Consider the following 16865-nt stretch of genomic DNA (forward strand, 5'->3'; position numbering starts at 1 on the left):
CATGGCAAACATGGTTTCTACTCGAAATTTAGTCATCGATTTTTCGTTTAACAAAATTAAGTTAGTCATCTCTCTAAGACTGTTGGGTTTTTTTTTTTTTAAATGACGTGGTGCTCAAAGAGTTTTTAAATAAACTAGGAGGACTTCTAAACTATTTTTTCCAAAATGAATTATTATTCATAAATTGAAAACAGTGAAAAGTCCAAGATATTTTGATTGCACTTACGCTTCAACAAGTTTCGGCTTAAAACGTTTAGGGTTAGATAAATATAAGTTAGATCTTCGAAATTTTGAAAGTTAAAGATTTTGTTCATACTTTGCTAAGGTAACGTTTATTTAGCACAGGGCATACCAGTTCATTACTAAGTAACCACCTCGGGCTTTAAAATAGAAGTGTAAAATAGGGAGAGCACTGAATCTAGTGGAATGCCATGGGTGGAATGAAATGGCTGCTACTAAATTTAGTCAGTGGTCTCGTTACCATTGTGCAATGACCTAAATCATGGACACAAAATCAAAGCCAAACTCATTTTTGGCCATCAGTTGGTCGTTTTTTTGTTGTTTTTGTTGTTTTTTTTTTTTTGCTGGCTGGTGGTTGTTGGCTATGTTTTTGGCTTACTATTCATTTGCACATAAATGGGCAGCAGCTTGCGGACGACCAACTGATTTGCTGGCTGGCTTCGCGCTTCGACTTCAGTTGACCAGTGGTTGTTTTTTTTTTTTTTCGGAATAAAGTTGATTTAATTTGTGGATGCGCGGAGAAAGTACGGGCCGATGCTTGACTTTAGTCTGCATCGATCCCCTGCTTACTTCCTGCTGTCCGCTTGTACTAATTAACTGCTCATTAGTTTGGCCCTGCCATCTTTCACTGTCAGGTTCACAGCTTAATCACCTTATTTTGATTTCATAAGTGATTTCTGGAAGTGAGTGATACACACTCGCATCAAAGTCAATAAACAGCAGACTACCTAGCAACATATGCTTGAGCACAAATGTTGCAGCAAACAATCAAACATTCCGTTGGCAACAAGCGAAAGAGTTTGTGTTTGATTTTCGAGGTTTGCTACTTTTTTTTTTGGATTGGCGCACTAGAAGGAAACAAGAAAGAAGCAGACAAGCAGCAACAACAACAACAAAAAAACCACTAAACCGGTTCAAATTGGGTCGTAGTACTTTTGAGTGCAATTGTTACCTTTCCACTAACAACAGCAGCAGCAATGGCAACAACTCAACGCCAATCGCACTCGATCCACTCGCTGTGCAGCTCATTATGTCCGTTATTATTATTATGTTGGTGTCTTGTTCAGTTTTCTTGGCACGCGCTGCCAGCGAAAAAACCAACTCCCACACAAACAAACGAAAAAAAAAAAACCAAACCGAGCGATATTTTGTAATGACCATGTTTCGATTCGGTTAGCATAGGTCAGTCAGTTAGCTTGGCTGTGAGTTGAGCTTCTCTTCACTTCGAAATAAATTTAGTGACGAATATATTATTATATTATATTGTTATTAAAACATACAGTTTTGATTGGGTCAAATGTAGCCCTTCTGTAAGTTGTTGAAACTAAAAACCAACTCTTATAGTTCCTAAGTTCCCCATTAGTTCAATCAAACGAACATGACTAGCTCATCATTGCACGTGTCAATATTTACAACCTGTTATAATATTTCACTCTACAAGGATTGTTTGCATTTGGCTAACTTACTGTTAAGCGCATAAACATTAGAATAACGACAGCTAAACCACTTCTATAGCTACGCTGGGGTTAAAAAGGTACGCAGTACTCGACCAGACTAGTTTGTTGGCGTCTGGCGCTTGACAAAAACCAGCTGAAAGGAACACATTACCATGACCAGAGGAGCTTTCAATCTCCTTTCAAGAATGTCAGAGAAACCGAGACGGGTTCAACAGGTTTTGTACGTCGCCGTTGTTATTATGGTTATTATTGTTGGTGTTAATCATCAAAGCAGCTGTTTAATTTTAATACTATTAAACACTTGTTTGTATTAAAATATATACCCCACTTGAATGTGATGTTTATTGGGATAAAATATCGATTTGCATTTTAAGATTGTTGGTATACAAACCTCATTGATATGCAAACAAATTGAGTTACTTGCTTTAGTTCCCCGAAGTCATTTAGTATTCGCAAATGATTCACATATATATTTGGCTGTTAGGAAAATGAGTTCTTTTTTGTCAATTTGTAACTAAATGTAAATTTAGTGTAATGTAGCGGGTAACTTATAGTCGAATCACCAGCGTAACCTTTTTCATTTCGGTTTGTATTGCGGTTTTCTGTTGACATTGACATTTGCTGATGCTGACAGTATTGTGACGATCTACGATTCAGTGCAGGCCCACTTCATTGTTTCCGATGGCGAGATCAAAAGGGATTTCTCTGCAGGATGTCCAGCTGAATGCCCTCTTGGCCACTCCGTCTCAAGAGGCTCTTTGTCGGCTCGCCAGCAATCTGTTGCCTTGCCACCGAGCGTAACTCTCGAGTCAGAGTCGCTGCCTTGAAATCAGATTCCATCTCGAGGCAGATATACAATCTTGATTACGTGGTGCATACTCTACACATAAAAGAAGTTCAATGATCAGCTGAAAGACACCTTCATTCATTTTTTTAACCGTTGATCTGTCTGCCAGGGGTCAATGAATAAGCTACCTCGTGACATAATCACTGGCAATCAATTCAGACTCATCTGCCCACAACGAAATGGCAGCCAAATTTTCCACCGTTAAGTATTCTGTGTGAATCATGCTGTTAAAGTAGTTAATAGATTTATAATATAGATATGAACACACGTTCATCGGTTTATTTTAAAGGTTTATTCTGCTCATCTCAAGGATCATTACACTGGAAACTCAATGAAGACGACATTGTGGTCTCAGGCAGTAGATTTTGCTTATATTTGTCACGTTCGGTTCTTGCGTGTTTCTCTCGAAACGATCCCTGAATTTCGAGTGGCTTGCAATTCGCTCCAAATCATTCCATCACATTCAATTCGCATAAAACATTTCTAACGGCTCAAGTGTGTTCCATGCACACGCCTCAAAGTGTTTGAATATGTTTAAGGAGTTTTGCATGCTTGGCGAACCCTCAAAACAAAAATCCAAGGCTGTCGTAACCAGAATTAAAACAAACTAAAAACACACGATGGTGGAACTCATCGTCGTAATTTACATAAATATTTTCGGCCACGCATAATACGCATTGCTGTAGGTCTGAATTAAAAACAAGAGCCGGAATCGAATTTCTAGCCAATGATCTTGCCTACTTGTTTGTATCAATCAGCGGAGCATAGAAAAACAGTAAAGAAATCCCAAGAAGGCGACCCAATCTTTCCCAGTTTTGCCAGTACTCAAACGTTTTCTCTCCACACAGCCGCTAAAATCAGCAGTACCCGTTCACCAGAGGAAGCCATCATCATGACGGCCATGCCCGTGGTTTGGTGCACCGATCCCAACTCGGTGAACAACAAGCCCACGGCCTTCGCCCTGCACGGAATCCAGCTGCAGGGCAATGTGACCGAGAAGCAGGTCCATGCCCTCCGCGAGCTGGTCAACGCCGCCGCCGAGGGTCGCCTCATCCTGCCCTCGGACGGCACCTTTACGCTGCTGGACAGCGGGCTCAGCATCGAGAGTTCAATCGTGGAGCAGGAGTCGGGCAACTCGATGCCCATCAGTGCGAATGGTGAGCCAGGTCAGTTGGCCCAGGCGAAGAGTGCCAAGAACACGTACATCCTGATGCCCGTGAGCAAGGCGGAGGGTTCTTCGCGGCAGGGAGGAGTAGCAGGAGGAGTAGGACCATCGGGACAGGCCATTGCAGCCGCTGCCGCCCAACTGGAGTTCCTGCTGGAGCCCAAGTACTCCCCAAGTACGCCCCCCGAGACCCACTCCGATGAGGAGGCCAATGCGGAGGAGGGTGAGGCTGGAGGAACAGAAGAGATACTGTACGAGTTCCTGTGCTGCGCCAAGTGCATGAACGAGCAGCGCACCGGACCCACATGCGCCGGGCGTCGACTGCAGCGCTATTTGAGGACCAGCGTCGGTGCCAGCGGCAGAGGCAGCGACTACGAGCCGGTCAACGACCCGGCTACGTGGCAACTGCAACTGGATCCTGTCAGCAGCATTGCCAGCAAGTACGCCCGCCGACAGCAGCGTCACAGGCAGCACGGCACCGTCTCCATGGGCATTGCACGTAATCGAAGCCATCGCCATCACAAATTACCCATGCACAGTGTTAAAATCTTTCATAATCGCAGCACTTACACGCCAGCAACTGCAACTACAATGGCTACAGCAACAGGAGCAATGCCAATCGCTGTGGGCGGAGGCCGAGTGGTGTCGTCAGTTTCGTCGCCGATGGCGATGGCGTTGACGATGACGATGCCGATTCCCAGTCCGATTCCAATTCCGATTCCGAGCTCGAATCCGAATCCGAATGCGAATCCAAATCCGAATTCCAAGCCCAGTGCAGCGAATAGAGCGAGCGTTGGCAGTGAAGCGTTTAGTTTGTTAGCGACAGCGGCGCGATCTACATCTACATCGGTGACAGAAACAACGACATTGCTGGCGCATCTGCCCCTCTACGCTGTGGTAAATAAGAATCGCGACTTGGCGACCGGTGGCCAGAAGACTGAGACTGACTTATCCGCAACCACCATGCTGGCCGTGGTGCCCGAGGAACCGTCGTCGTCGCCATCGTCGTCGCCACCATTCACCATAGACGGACGCGATCTGATCAGCTTCGACGACGACCAGGCGCAAGTGTTGGGTGTTGAGGTGTCGGACTTGGGGCATGGTGGCCAGCAGGCGGCCGCCACTGCTGTGGACCTGCTGAGCGCCCCCAACGAGGAGGATATCCTGCTGGCCCTGCTGGAGACACCGCCCGCCACTCCGCCCAAGCCCTGCTCGCCGGGCAGCAACAACTCGAGCCGGAAGACGAGCTTCGACTCCACCAGCACCCTCAGCTCCATGGACTCTGGCTTCATGGAGATGCAGAACAAACTGGAGGCCCTGGCAGCAGCGGCAGCAGCGGCGGCGGCAGCAGCTGTGGCAGTGACCACATCTTCTGGCGAAGCAACGGCAGCAACATCGTCGTTACCGAGTGGCGAGAAAATCGAGCGACGCAATTACAAGGAATGTCTGACGCAGTCGCGAAATCGCCGAAAATCCTACGAGGAGTTCAAAGCCATGTTCGTTGAGGAGGCAACAGGGCCAATGTCCATGCCACCGACGGTGGCAACAGCGGCGGATGACGCAACAGCAACATCAGCAACATCAGTAACAGCCAGCAGCAACACTGTGATCCCACTTTCCTCCATTTCAGAACAAGAAACCACAGGCAGCAAACCGGATTGCGTAAACGAGTTTGCTGCCGCCGCCGCCGCCGCTGTCAGTGCCGATGAAATGGATACCGGCGACGGTGACAGCGATGGTGAAAAAGGCGCTGCTGCCGAAGGCGATCTAACAGCAACAACAACCGCAGCAGTAACAACACCTTTAGTAAGCAGCACCACCACAGAGGCGATGCGAAAGAATTCGGATTTTCTATCGCAGATTCTCGATCATCAATTTGCGGCCAAGGAGCGAGCCAAGGCGCACAAGCGTCGCACTTCGTACGAGGAATTTAAGCGTCTGGTTAACGAAATTGAGCCGCTGGAATGCCCATACACCCCGCCACTCGCCTCATCTGTGGTCGCACCCACAGCAGCAGCCGCATCAGCAGCCGCATCAGCAGCGGTAGCAACATCGCCACTAAAGCGTCAGAATTCGCGGCAGCGTAAGAGCTTCGCCAGTTACTTTCTGCCGCGCCGGCACTCGACCAAAGAACAAAAGACTGACAAGGAGAATGTACCGTCGCAGGAGCATCAACAGCAGCAGCAACAGCAGCAGCAGCAGTTGGCGTTGTACAACAAGTTGCCATCCTCTCGTGGCAGCGATAGCTCCAGCACCCATTGCAGGCGCAATTTCAAGATCTACGACAAGCTGGTGTACGGCACCATCTATGACATTATCCAGCGCAAGAACGACATCTACCAGAAGTACGACAAGTACATGACCTACGGCACCATCTATGAGATCCTGCACCGCAAATCCTCGCAGGGTGGCGAACGCTGGCAGCGCAAGAGCCTCAGCTCGATCCTGGAGGGCACTCGGTCCTCGGGCGACGTCATCTACGACATTGTCCAGCGGCGGGAGCGTGAGAGGCAGCGTCAGCAACGCATTCTGGAAGCCACCACTCCGGCCACTGTATCCGCGATCAGTCCCCACAAATACGGAACAATCTACGACATTTTGCAGGGTGAGAAACTGGATGCCAATCATGTCAGCAGTAAACCTCAAGACTCCAAGCCACCACAGGCCAAGCCAACGCGCTTCGTGGTCAGCCAGGTGGAGGAGTCCGTTCAGACGCCGCCAGTGGATCAGCCGGATGCCAGGGTCACGGATCCGGGTGTCGCAAAGTCCAGCAAGCCGCACAAGATGCGTCGCCTGTCGCATATCCTTAACTACAGCCGAAACACTGGCGATGATCAGCTGGATGCAGCTGGAAAGGAGGAGGCCAAGCAGAAGCGCAGCCAGGCCAAGCGGCGGATCGGGGTAACCAACCTGCTGCTGCCACTGGACTCCGAGGAGCTCTATACCCGCATCATAGCCCAGCAGCGGAGACTGGAAAAGGAGCGTGACCAGGATCCAGAGGCGGAGAGTGGCAGCGACGCGGAATTGTATCCTCGCGTGACCGCGCTGACCAAGTCCAGTTCGCTGGATGCCATCTCCCTGTCGGTGGCCATTTCGCCCGCATCCTCGCCCTCACCCCCGCGTCCCCGTCGCAGCCTGAAGCAGCATCGGTGCCTCCAGCAGCGCCAGCCAATTCCGCTGGTCAAGAAGCACTCCCTCGACAACTGCCTTCAGATGGCTTCGGCGGCGGCGGCGTCGGCGGCGATTCCCAGTCGCCAGCCGCTCCGTCGCTGGTCCAACCAGACGCCCCTGAAGTGCACATGCCATCACCACCACCACCACGCCGCCGCCGAGGAGCTTCCGCTGACCGCCAATGAGAAATCCCGCTCGCTGCCCACCGCCTGCTCCGCCCCCTGCCCCCATACGTGTCCAAGCTCAAGTTCAAACGATCATAGTGGCCCGGCCACAACAAAGTCCTTCGGCAAATCAACATCAACATCGACAACGACGACGACGACGGCCAAGAAAGGCAAATCGCGTCGACTTTCAGAATTTACGCGCGGTGAATTTTTAAATGAAAAATCGTAAGTTTAGCCCCCTATGCTCTGTCTCACTCACACTTGCTCCCTTCTCCCTCATCGAAAAGATTTTTGGTATTACAAACATTTATTTCTGATAAGAGAATATTGGGAATTTCTTCCCATTCCCATTTCCTTCATGAACATTTATTTGTTATAAGAGAATATTGGGAATTTTTTCGCATTCCCATTTCCTTCAGGAACATTTATTTCTGATAAGAGAATATTGGGAATTTCTTCTCATTTCTATTTCTTTCATTAACAATTCAAATTCAGTTGGCAGTAATTGGGATTTAAAGCACTGTTAGGATTTTCAAAAAATAACAATTTAAAGTTCAAGTACAGAACAATATACATTATACTCATTTCTATTCTTCTAACTCATTGGCAGTGGCATTTTAAGTTTTCCTTCGCCCTACAACATTGCTTATGCCAAAATTTTCCACTGCAACCGAAATTGGTGAAACAAACGTCAACTTCAAGGCCAAATCGCTTCAAATTGGTTCAGCGCTTGGAATTTGCATATGAATGCGAATGCGAGCAGAAAAAAATGTCTGAGCAAACTTCAAAACACGTGCTGCCCAGGCCAAACCGAATCGGGCTAAGTGAAGCACTCGCAGAGGCCAAAACATCCAATCCCAATCCCAATATCAAGCCAATCCATCGCCCACTTGACCACTTGGTTGGTGGGGGGAACATTCAAAACTGTGTGTCGAACAATGTTTGTTTATGGTTTAATTGGGGGGAAAAAAAAAACCGAAAAACGGTCACGACTTTCGTCGCCTAATGAACTTCTTCGTCGGCCTGTAAATGAACGGTAAATGTGGCCGTTCATTCGGTAGTCAAATATAGCAGGTTAATAACGTTAACATTAACGTTGGACGTGCCCGAGTGTCTCACTAACTCGCACCCACAATCACAAACGTACCCATGTGGTTACAACACTCGATCGAACTGGCCAATAGACGCATATACTGACGTTGGAGAGTGGAAAAAAGAGAAAGATTAACACATTTATATATAGCCAATTTTGGCTAAATGCCTATAAAGTCTCCTTCTTAAGAGTTGAACCCAAACTTGCGGTTCTTATTGATCCCAAATTCCAGTGTCTTACCATTTTGCTCATCTGTAATTACACAATTATGTTATTAAGCATTGAAACTATAGCAGCTTGTTATTATTGGCAATAGTTTTGCCATTACTCACCCTTGTTGTTGATTGATTTTCCCTAGAACGAACGAAATAAATTGCCAATCAAAGCTAATGACTTAGAACAGATGGTGAATTCCTTAATAACTGATTGTTTCTGGAATGAAGGAAATTCAATTTACTTAAAAATTCTATAACTTTGTAAAATGCAGTAGTTCTTAACTATTGTGTTTGAAAAGTGCCCCTTAAATTGCTTACTTGTTTGTACAAAGATGATAGCAGTTTCTTCGCAATTAGCCGACTATCTCTCGTTGCGCAACAAAGTTTCTGCTATTCTACCACCACTCCCACTAATGTCAATCATTTCAGTGACTGTCACTCGTAAGATTATGCACTGATCCACTGTTCTAGCGTCGAGTTATCAATTTTCTCCCAAATTAAAAAACCATTACAAGTGCAACGGCGAACCGTCGTCGATTGGCGTGCTAAAGTGCAGTTTCATTTCGGTGACAATGTTTCTATCATGCCAAAAACTAGCAGACCTGCCTAAACACTGTACTTAAATGCTATTGTAGCGGAACAACAAGCAATAGAAAATGGACTGGGTGCAGTTGCTTCGCCTGCGATTAGTATTTACTTTGTCAACGTGATCTAAAGTCGATCATTTCCTGTGGCTGCGTCACACCGTGGCTAATGCATTAGCATTAGCATTAGCATTAGCAGTGGCAGTGGCAGTGCTAGAAGTGCTCAGTAATAATGGGTTTCTGATGCCATCAGACGAAGGCATACTAATATCAAGTACACGCAAAGATAGCTTGGCTAATTATTTTTTGCGAGCGCACTCAAGCGGAATGCAGTTTTGGACCTGCCCAAAAAAGTGGCGAACGTAACGTAACTGCATTCGTATTGTTGTATTTCGATTCGTTCTGCTTTTGCACATGCTACTCACAGAAAAATCTCGAACGAGCATTCAAATCGTGTCGGGCTGTGGATAACGAAATTGACATTGAATTGCCTCATGTTTTAATCAGCAATCACGATTTCAATCAATTTTCCGCCACAAAAGTCGAGAATTTGCCAAAATCGTTCTCTCGCATGTTAGTCGCCAAATCACTTGGCGAATAGCTATGTAATTCTGGGAAAGTGACCACTGATATTATAGCCGGAACTTGATCATTTGCTAGTCTGCCATTTGCGATCGCATCGTTAAAGATGATTGGCCATGGCAGACGTGGCTTGAACGGTTCTGGAAAAATACGTTTTAAGGCGAAGGGAGGTACAGGTACAGGTACTGGTACTGGTACTGGTACTGGTACTGGTACTGGTACCCTATCCTGCTCGCAATCCTTGCATTAGCAAATAATTTATCCATAAAAACCAAATCTATTGCCCCGGCTGGACCAGACCACGCCAATCCAAGCCAAGCCAAGTCGAGCAAAGCCATGATGCCTGGCCATATTTATTTTTAGATGCATCGAACTGGTTGCCTTCCCAGCTGCTCGTCGTTGTCTGCACTGATTTGGAATTTGTGCAGCAAGTGTTTCTGTATGTTGTGTGCTGCGCACTCCGTCTTAGGCATCCAGGCATCCAGGCATCCTGTCCAGCCCGCAGTCTGGTTCAATTAAATGAGCCCCTTGCATCCAGCTCACATTTCACAGGCCAGGCAAGAAGAAAAACAGCATTTGACCAGGCACATTGTTATTATTCGATCGATCTATCCATCTATGTATGCTTCGCGGTGTATGCGTGTGCTTATTTAACCAGCATATCCCGATCCCGATCGGCTCCGCCGCCAGCTATGAAATTGCATTGGAAATTCACTGCAATTGGCGCCATCGCCATCCAACAATTATGTGTGGCTCCAATCGCTTTAACTTGAATTGGCTTGGCTTGGCTCGGCTCGACTTGGCTTGGTTTGGTTTGGTTTGGTTTGGTTTTAAAAATAGCCACATGCCTCGAGCAGCCAGTTGTGGTCCACAACTGTCAATTGCCGAGTGCGTTTCAAAGGCTCGTCGAGATGGCCAACAACAGTAGCGCTACCGCACTGGCAAACTCGAATGCCGGAAATGAAATTAGTTTTAAGCAACAGATAGACAATACAGCATAGTAATAGTATTTCTGCTTAAAAGCATTGAGGTTTTTCTAATGGAATGGGGGAAATCTCTTTCAATTTTCTTTTATTGCTTATAATTAAGAAATCGATCATTTTCGGTTTAAACAATTACACTGTGGTACAACTTTTCTGACTTAAAAAAAGACTTTTTAAACATAGTTATTTGCAGAAGAGTGCGGCAACTTTATTTTCCACACATTTCTTAAAACAACATTTGTATGGGTCCTCCCACTTTTCCACTAATGTTCGAAAGCAAAGAAATGTGGCTTCTGGTCATGTTTTCGAAGAATATAAAAACAAAATTCATTCACCTGTGAGGTTCACAATCGCAATTATTATTTTTATTTAACATTTATTTTGGAGTAACATAAAACGAATTAATAACTTAGACATTCAATGGATACCTTTGCTCATTACCTACTGTAAACATCAATTCATTGACTAACAAAGGATCAGTAAACAAAATTACTCTTCAATCTGCTTATCAATGCGCTTGTTGACCGCCATTAAACACGGCAGATGCAATCAGCAACTTTTGTTATGTTTGCTGAATACAAACTGAGTATATTCCGCCATCGAAACGCCATTCGTATCATTGTGGAACTCAATCGTGGCCGATTGCATGGTGTATTATCGCATTTGCAGTGTCCAGTTGCTGGCTGTTAATTAATAGCGGCTGAATGACGCAGCTCTGGAACGATATTTACACAATTTGCTCTGCTCTGCAGCTGGTGACTGAGCCCTCGGATTTCCTGGTGATTCAGTTGCGTGATCTGGTTTTTTCCCAGCGACGTCAGTTCTAGCCTTAATGTTTTTGTTAAATGTTTCTACCCTTAATGTTTTTCTTAAATGTAAATTTCTTTGACGCGTCAACGGCTATTCCAAATTCTTATCGAGGGAGTTTTTTTTTTCAACAAACTAAAGCCTCTTTATTAACTAACTAACTAACGAAACAATCTCTTATTCGGCTTACAGCAAATACAGTAACATCTTGAGTGAGCAGTCGCAAAAGCTCTTTTATGTTTTGAACAATAAATAATATATCTTTTAGTTGGAATTGTGGAATTTTCAATTTGTAACTAAGCAGATGTTTTAGACTGAGATTAGTGCCAGTAAACAGTTCATACATGTTCTAATTTCTTCCAAATTTTTAAGTATATGTTGTAAAATTGGAAAAGAGTTTAAAAATGCCAGCGAAAAAAAGGCTTCACTGTATCATATATTGACTTGCCGAGGGGCCACTATGATTGCCCAAACGCTTCTAATTAAGTATGTGAAAATAAATATGTAAGACGTTCAGCGGATGTTGGGTCTCTGTGGCCAGCAGCCAATTACAGAGAAAGTGACAGTGCAGCAGCAGTCCGGACTGCATGTCTACATGTCGTATCAGGTCCATTTTTCCCGGTCGACCAATAAAAATTGTACCCCAATTAATAGGCGTTTGAAAGAGGAGAGGCGGGGCCGCTTTTTTTCAGGAATTCACTAGAAATATCCAATAGGTAATAATACAAATGAAGTTCGGGGGAAACTACTTGGACAACAAATTAGCAAATGCAAATTTCGAGTGATAATGTTGGTAAAGATGGAGATCATCGCCAGCTGGGAAGTTCACACCATCTTTTAGCCATTCACGTGACGTGTTGAGAACCAAACCAAACCGAACCAAAACCAAAACCGAAACCGAACCAACCCGTTTCGATGGTGTCCGCTAACAGATTTCACAAACAATGCCGGACTTCGTCATGACCTGCTTCAATGAGTTTTAGCAAAAGGCACCTCCAGAAGGAAGGAGGAATAGAGAACGACCACAAGCAAGCGATTGACAGCGGCTGACGAGGCCAACCGTTGCTCGAATCCATGCGAGTTGCCAAAGTTAGTGGCGTCTGGCCCAATTGCCTCGAGTGAATGGAAACGGGTGCGAGGAAATCAGTCCAAAAGGCTCGGTCAAAACGAGGCGGCGGGCTAACTCATGTCAATCAAGTTGAAGTAGGCTCAAAGCTCGTCATGTGGGTCAACTAACTATCGGGCCAACCAAAAATTGGAGCAGGTTCTCCATTCATCCCAGTGTGAGGCCTCCAAAAACACGGACTTGCCCATCATGGCCAATCGATTCGCCAGCTAATCTAATTTTAACTCAAAAGTGCATGCGTTCCAGGTTGGTGCTGTGCAGGCTGGCCAAGTGCAATTAAGTTACCAGCTAAAAACTAGCCAAACTTGTTGCCACATAGATCGTACATGCATCTCGACATCGCCATCGGCATCGTTCCATTAGCCATGGCCAAAAAAAAAGGCCCAAAGCCATGTTTGGGGCGTAGAAAAATTGTAGAAGAAAAAACGAAAATCCTCCACGCCTCGAACGCTGTTTTGTATATATTTTTAGACAAAATCGAATAACATTGCGATGCCGTGTTTAAAAATAGCTGCAAGTGGCTGCCACTGCGGTAAGTCGACAGCCACAGACCACGATGTTATGGAAGCTGCGCATGCGCTCGCTTTGGTCATTTAATTTTGGCTCTACTCTGCCATCTTGTGCCAAGTTTGGTTTGCTCTCTATGCAGTTCACTTTGCCATTCTGAGTATGGGTAAAATCTTGCTCCAGAATAAGCTTCTATGAAAAAATAAGTTCTTGGGTTAGAAAATCACTTATTAGAAGACCTACATCTAAACCAATAATTTATGTAATTTTATTATAAGAAGTTATTTAGTTATTAAGGATTTTTCATTGTAAACTCCTTAATGTTTGGGTTTATTTCTCTAAAGAGCAGCCAGTATTCGCTGTTGTAGATCGTGTCAGTTGATCGTGAGGAGGTATCATGTTTTGTTTGCGCTTCTCATCCGGCTGGATCGCCGCGCCACCGGCATTAGCTAGCTGCTCCTAACAACTCCGACAGGATGCCCATTCCCGTCGTCGTCGAGTTGTCTTGTGTGTAATTAAATCGTGTTGCATATTTATGAAAGTCATGCATGCACATAAATGGTCGGACCAGGCCAACAGAGTGGCTATAAATACGCTCGCAGCCGGAGCAGCCTCCTCTACGAGTGGAGCAGCCAAACCCCTGGCAACGCACATTTAATGGCGTCTTATAAACGCTTATTGGCGTAATAGACACGTGCTGCCGAGGATTCAGGCAGCCCTGCTGCCCCCCGCGTCCATGGCTCGTCAATCAATCAAACCGTATGCAAACACGCCTTCCATTCATGCGCATGTTCAGCCAAGGCATCATCATCATCCTGTTGACTGGCAAATTGCTAGATGACTTTGTTGCAACTTCCAACTGGATGTTGATGATGATGATGATGGCAGTCAGGCATTCAGGCTGCTGGACAAACAGACATCAAATTAAAAGTGCCCGGCCTGGCGAGCACTTTGACTGCGGGAGACAAGTTCTGTTAATAATACCTTTAAATGGCTTTGCGCAATCAAAATTGGTTGGCTACAAGACTCGACCGTCACTGAATCAGTGCCAGAGTGGATTTCTATAGGGTGGTAGTTGACTTCCTGCCTTTTTCTTTTGTTCCGAACTGCCTCGTTTCAGATTTTGATATAGAGAAATTATTATCGTTCCTGTCGCTTTCACTTTTCGAGCCTCGTTCAGAACCAGCAACACTCTAGCTTAACGAACCCCTTTCCTCTTGTGTGTGTGTATGTGTGTGTGTGTGCATTGAAAAGAAAAGTCCCCCTTTTCATATACCCACTATATGTATGTATGTGCGAGGAGCGGCTAACCCATATAGAAAGCATACACATACACCATACACAACACCACAACACACGACTTCATCGTTTCTCGGCACACAGATTTGGCCACGCTTCTGTCATCATCCGTTATCTGGCGTTCGTCACGAACTCCAAAATTGTGAATTGGACTGTTATGTAAGAGATCTGTCGATCTGGCTGTCACACACATCATTTAATTGACCACCTCCTGCTGTCGAAGCGACAAAATGAAAGAAAGAGAGGTAGATGAAGAGAGGGGAAGACGACCGAAGACGATCACATCCAGTTACTTTTCTTTATTAAGGTCAATGTTAATGTTTATGCTGCATTAAATCGGATTGAAATATTTCGTTTGAAATGTTTGTTTTATATGCCGAAACAGAGTAATAAATCATGTCGAATCGATGGCAGCTTTGTTTAGCAAGTGAAATCTTTAGACTATATTATTATCATCTGCTGATTTCAACTTGCTAATTGCCAAGTTCAGATAGCGATCAATATGCATATCAGACACCTACAATTTCCTTCGTTTATAAATTGTGATTCGGAAGTGCAATTTTTACAGCTCTGCGACACCTTCGGTAGTAAATTTAATTTGAATGGGTTTTAAAATATTCACAGACCCAATTGTATAATGATTAAGTGAATAAAAAAGAGAACATTAAATGGGCAATTCCAAATAGGCAGCACGTACCAAATGATACTCATAGATGGAGAGTATCTCTAGTTCTCCCACACGGGAAAAATTGTCTGAGGAGAAGGCATGGAACGGTGTAACCTCGATAGAGCGGTTTCCTTAATAAAATTACCCGATTTATGACAAAAACTCAACACTTCGTGCTCTGTTAAAATATTTTCACTTACCTTCCATACTCATACTAATTTCCTCCTTCTCGGCGATTGTCGCTTTTTAATTGCAGTTGGTACTTCCGCAAAATCAAACGCATTGAGGCTGAGAAAAAACTTCTACTGCCAGAGAACGAGCACGGTGCATTTTTAATTCGAGATTCCGAGAGCCGTCACAACGACTATTCGCTATCAGGTGCGTGCCTAAACAAGGCATTCAATCAATTAGCATTATTGTGCATTATAATTGTATTGCGCGGGTTACTAATGTGTAGTGGTGTGGTGTTTTTTTCTTCTTTTTGAATGCATTTTGCAGTGCGCGATGGCGATACGGTTAAGCACTATCGCATCAGACAATTGGATGAGGGCGGCTTCTTCATTGCCAGACGCACGACCTTCAGGTGAGTTGTCATCAGCCGAAATTGCCAGTGAGCAGCCGCATTGACACCTCTTACATCTTACATCTTACCCAAAACCACGCAAACAGAACCCTCCAGGAGCTGGTCGAACACTATTCCAAGGACTCCGATGGCCTGTGCGTCAACCTCTGCAAGCCGTGTGTCCAGGTAAGATTACATGGCAAATGGGGTCCCACTGTAGCCATTGTTTGCTTTGGTTTAATCGCGCATTATACATCCGACTTGCCGCCAAATGTGTGGATGCGTGGTACAATGATAACATTTGCATTTGACATTGTTATGCCTTGGTTTCTGTTCATTTCGAAATGGCCAACACACGTGTATACTAAAGAACTGTTTTTATATATTTTCCTTGTATTTCTTTCATGTTTCTTTAATTAACACCTAATTATGTCTGTAAAATAATAACAATACAAAACGATAACCAAACCAACTCGAATATAAACAAAATCAAAAGACAAATTCTTTTTCGGGTGTCTTTGAGGTAGGATTTCTATCTAAAACGTTTATGATGTGCGTGTGTTTATATCCCATTAACACAACAGTACCAAAAACCAGAGTCCATTCTGTCACCGCCAATCAACACCCTCACAAAGAATTAAATTAACCGATCATATGCCATTAATGTAATATCGACTCTAATGCCGACAATCCAGACAAACCAGACATGAGCTATGGGCATGCAGTCAGCGTTCAAAAGCAGTTGAGACGACGATCCCTGGCACATGACATGACATTCCAAAGCACCACCCACCCTTTTACAATATAAATCACAATCAAATCTTAATATTGCGTGTTTAATTAATGCCAAAAGGCAGTGAAGGGCTTAAACGTTTTCAAGTGTGCACTTAACATCAATATGTATGCACGGGTTAAAACTGATATTTTGCACTCTGACTGTTTGCCTTTGAACCCCCCGAATAATGACCCTGCAATCGTTTCACATCCGTCCCAACCTTTAATGGAACAGATACAGATGCTTGTAATTTGTAAATAAGGCCTAAATGTACGCTACAATTCATTGCTCAATTGGCACAATCATTTCTCCAAGTCGAACACAGCTGCGCCTCAAAATGTGCAATAGAAAAGGCATTTACTAATTGATTTCTCTACCCACTACCATGCATCGCAGATCGAGAAACCCGTCACCGAGGGACTCTCACATCGCACTCGCGATCAGTGGGAGATCGACAGAACGTCCCTCAAGTTCGTGCGCAAACTGGGCTCTGGACAGTTCGGTGATGTCTGGGAGGGACTGTGGAACAACACGACACCTGTGGCCATTAAAACTCTGAAATCTGGTAAGTCCGATGGCTTAAAGCTTAAGACCAAGCTCTCTTCTGTGGTTTGCTAA

The 16865-nt window shown here is 44.9% G+C and overlaps 1 protein-coding gene across 3 annotated transcripts in view; it reads left to right on the plus strand.

Annotated features, from left to right (window-relative positions):
* Positions 1-16865, plus strand: part of LOC108134659 (tyrosine-protein kinase Src42A) — a 33342-nt gene that overhangs the window by 14438 nt on the left and 2039 nt on the right. For 2 of the 3 annotated variants that reach the window (XM_017255051.2, XM_017255052.2), the window contains exons 2-6: positions 3393-7272; positions 15167-15288; positions 15409-15493; positions 15580-15658; positions 16644-16812. In XM_017255051.2, the coding sequence (XP_017110540.2) occupies positions 3437-7272; positions 15167-15288; positions 15409-15493; positions 15580-15658; positions 16644-16812 (4291 nt within the window). In that variant the 5' untranslated portion in view covers positions 3393-3436. The remainder of the gene's footprint in view (positions 1-3392; positions 7273-15166; positions 15289-15408; positions 15494-15579; positions 15659-16643; positions 16813-16865) is intronic. The other variant, XM_017255053.2, reaches the window with a different exon arrangement.

This window comes from Drosophila elegans, unplaced genomic scaffold, assembly GCF_018152505.1.
Source record: "Drosophila elegans isolate 14027-0461.03 unplaced genomic scaffold, ASM1815250v1 contig_520, whole genome shotgun sequence".
Classification (NCBI taxonomy): Eukaryota; Metazoa; Arthropoda; class Insecta; order Diptera; family Drosophilidae; genus Drosophila; species Drosophila elegans.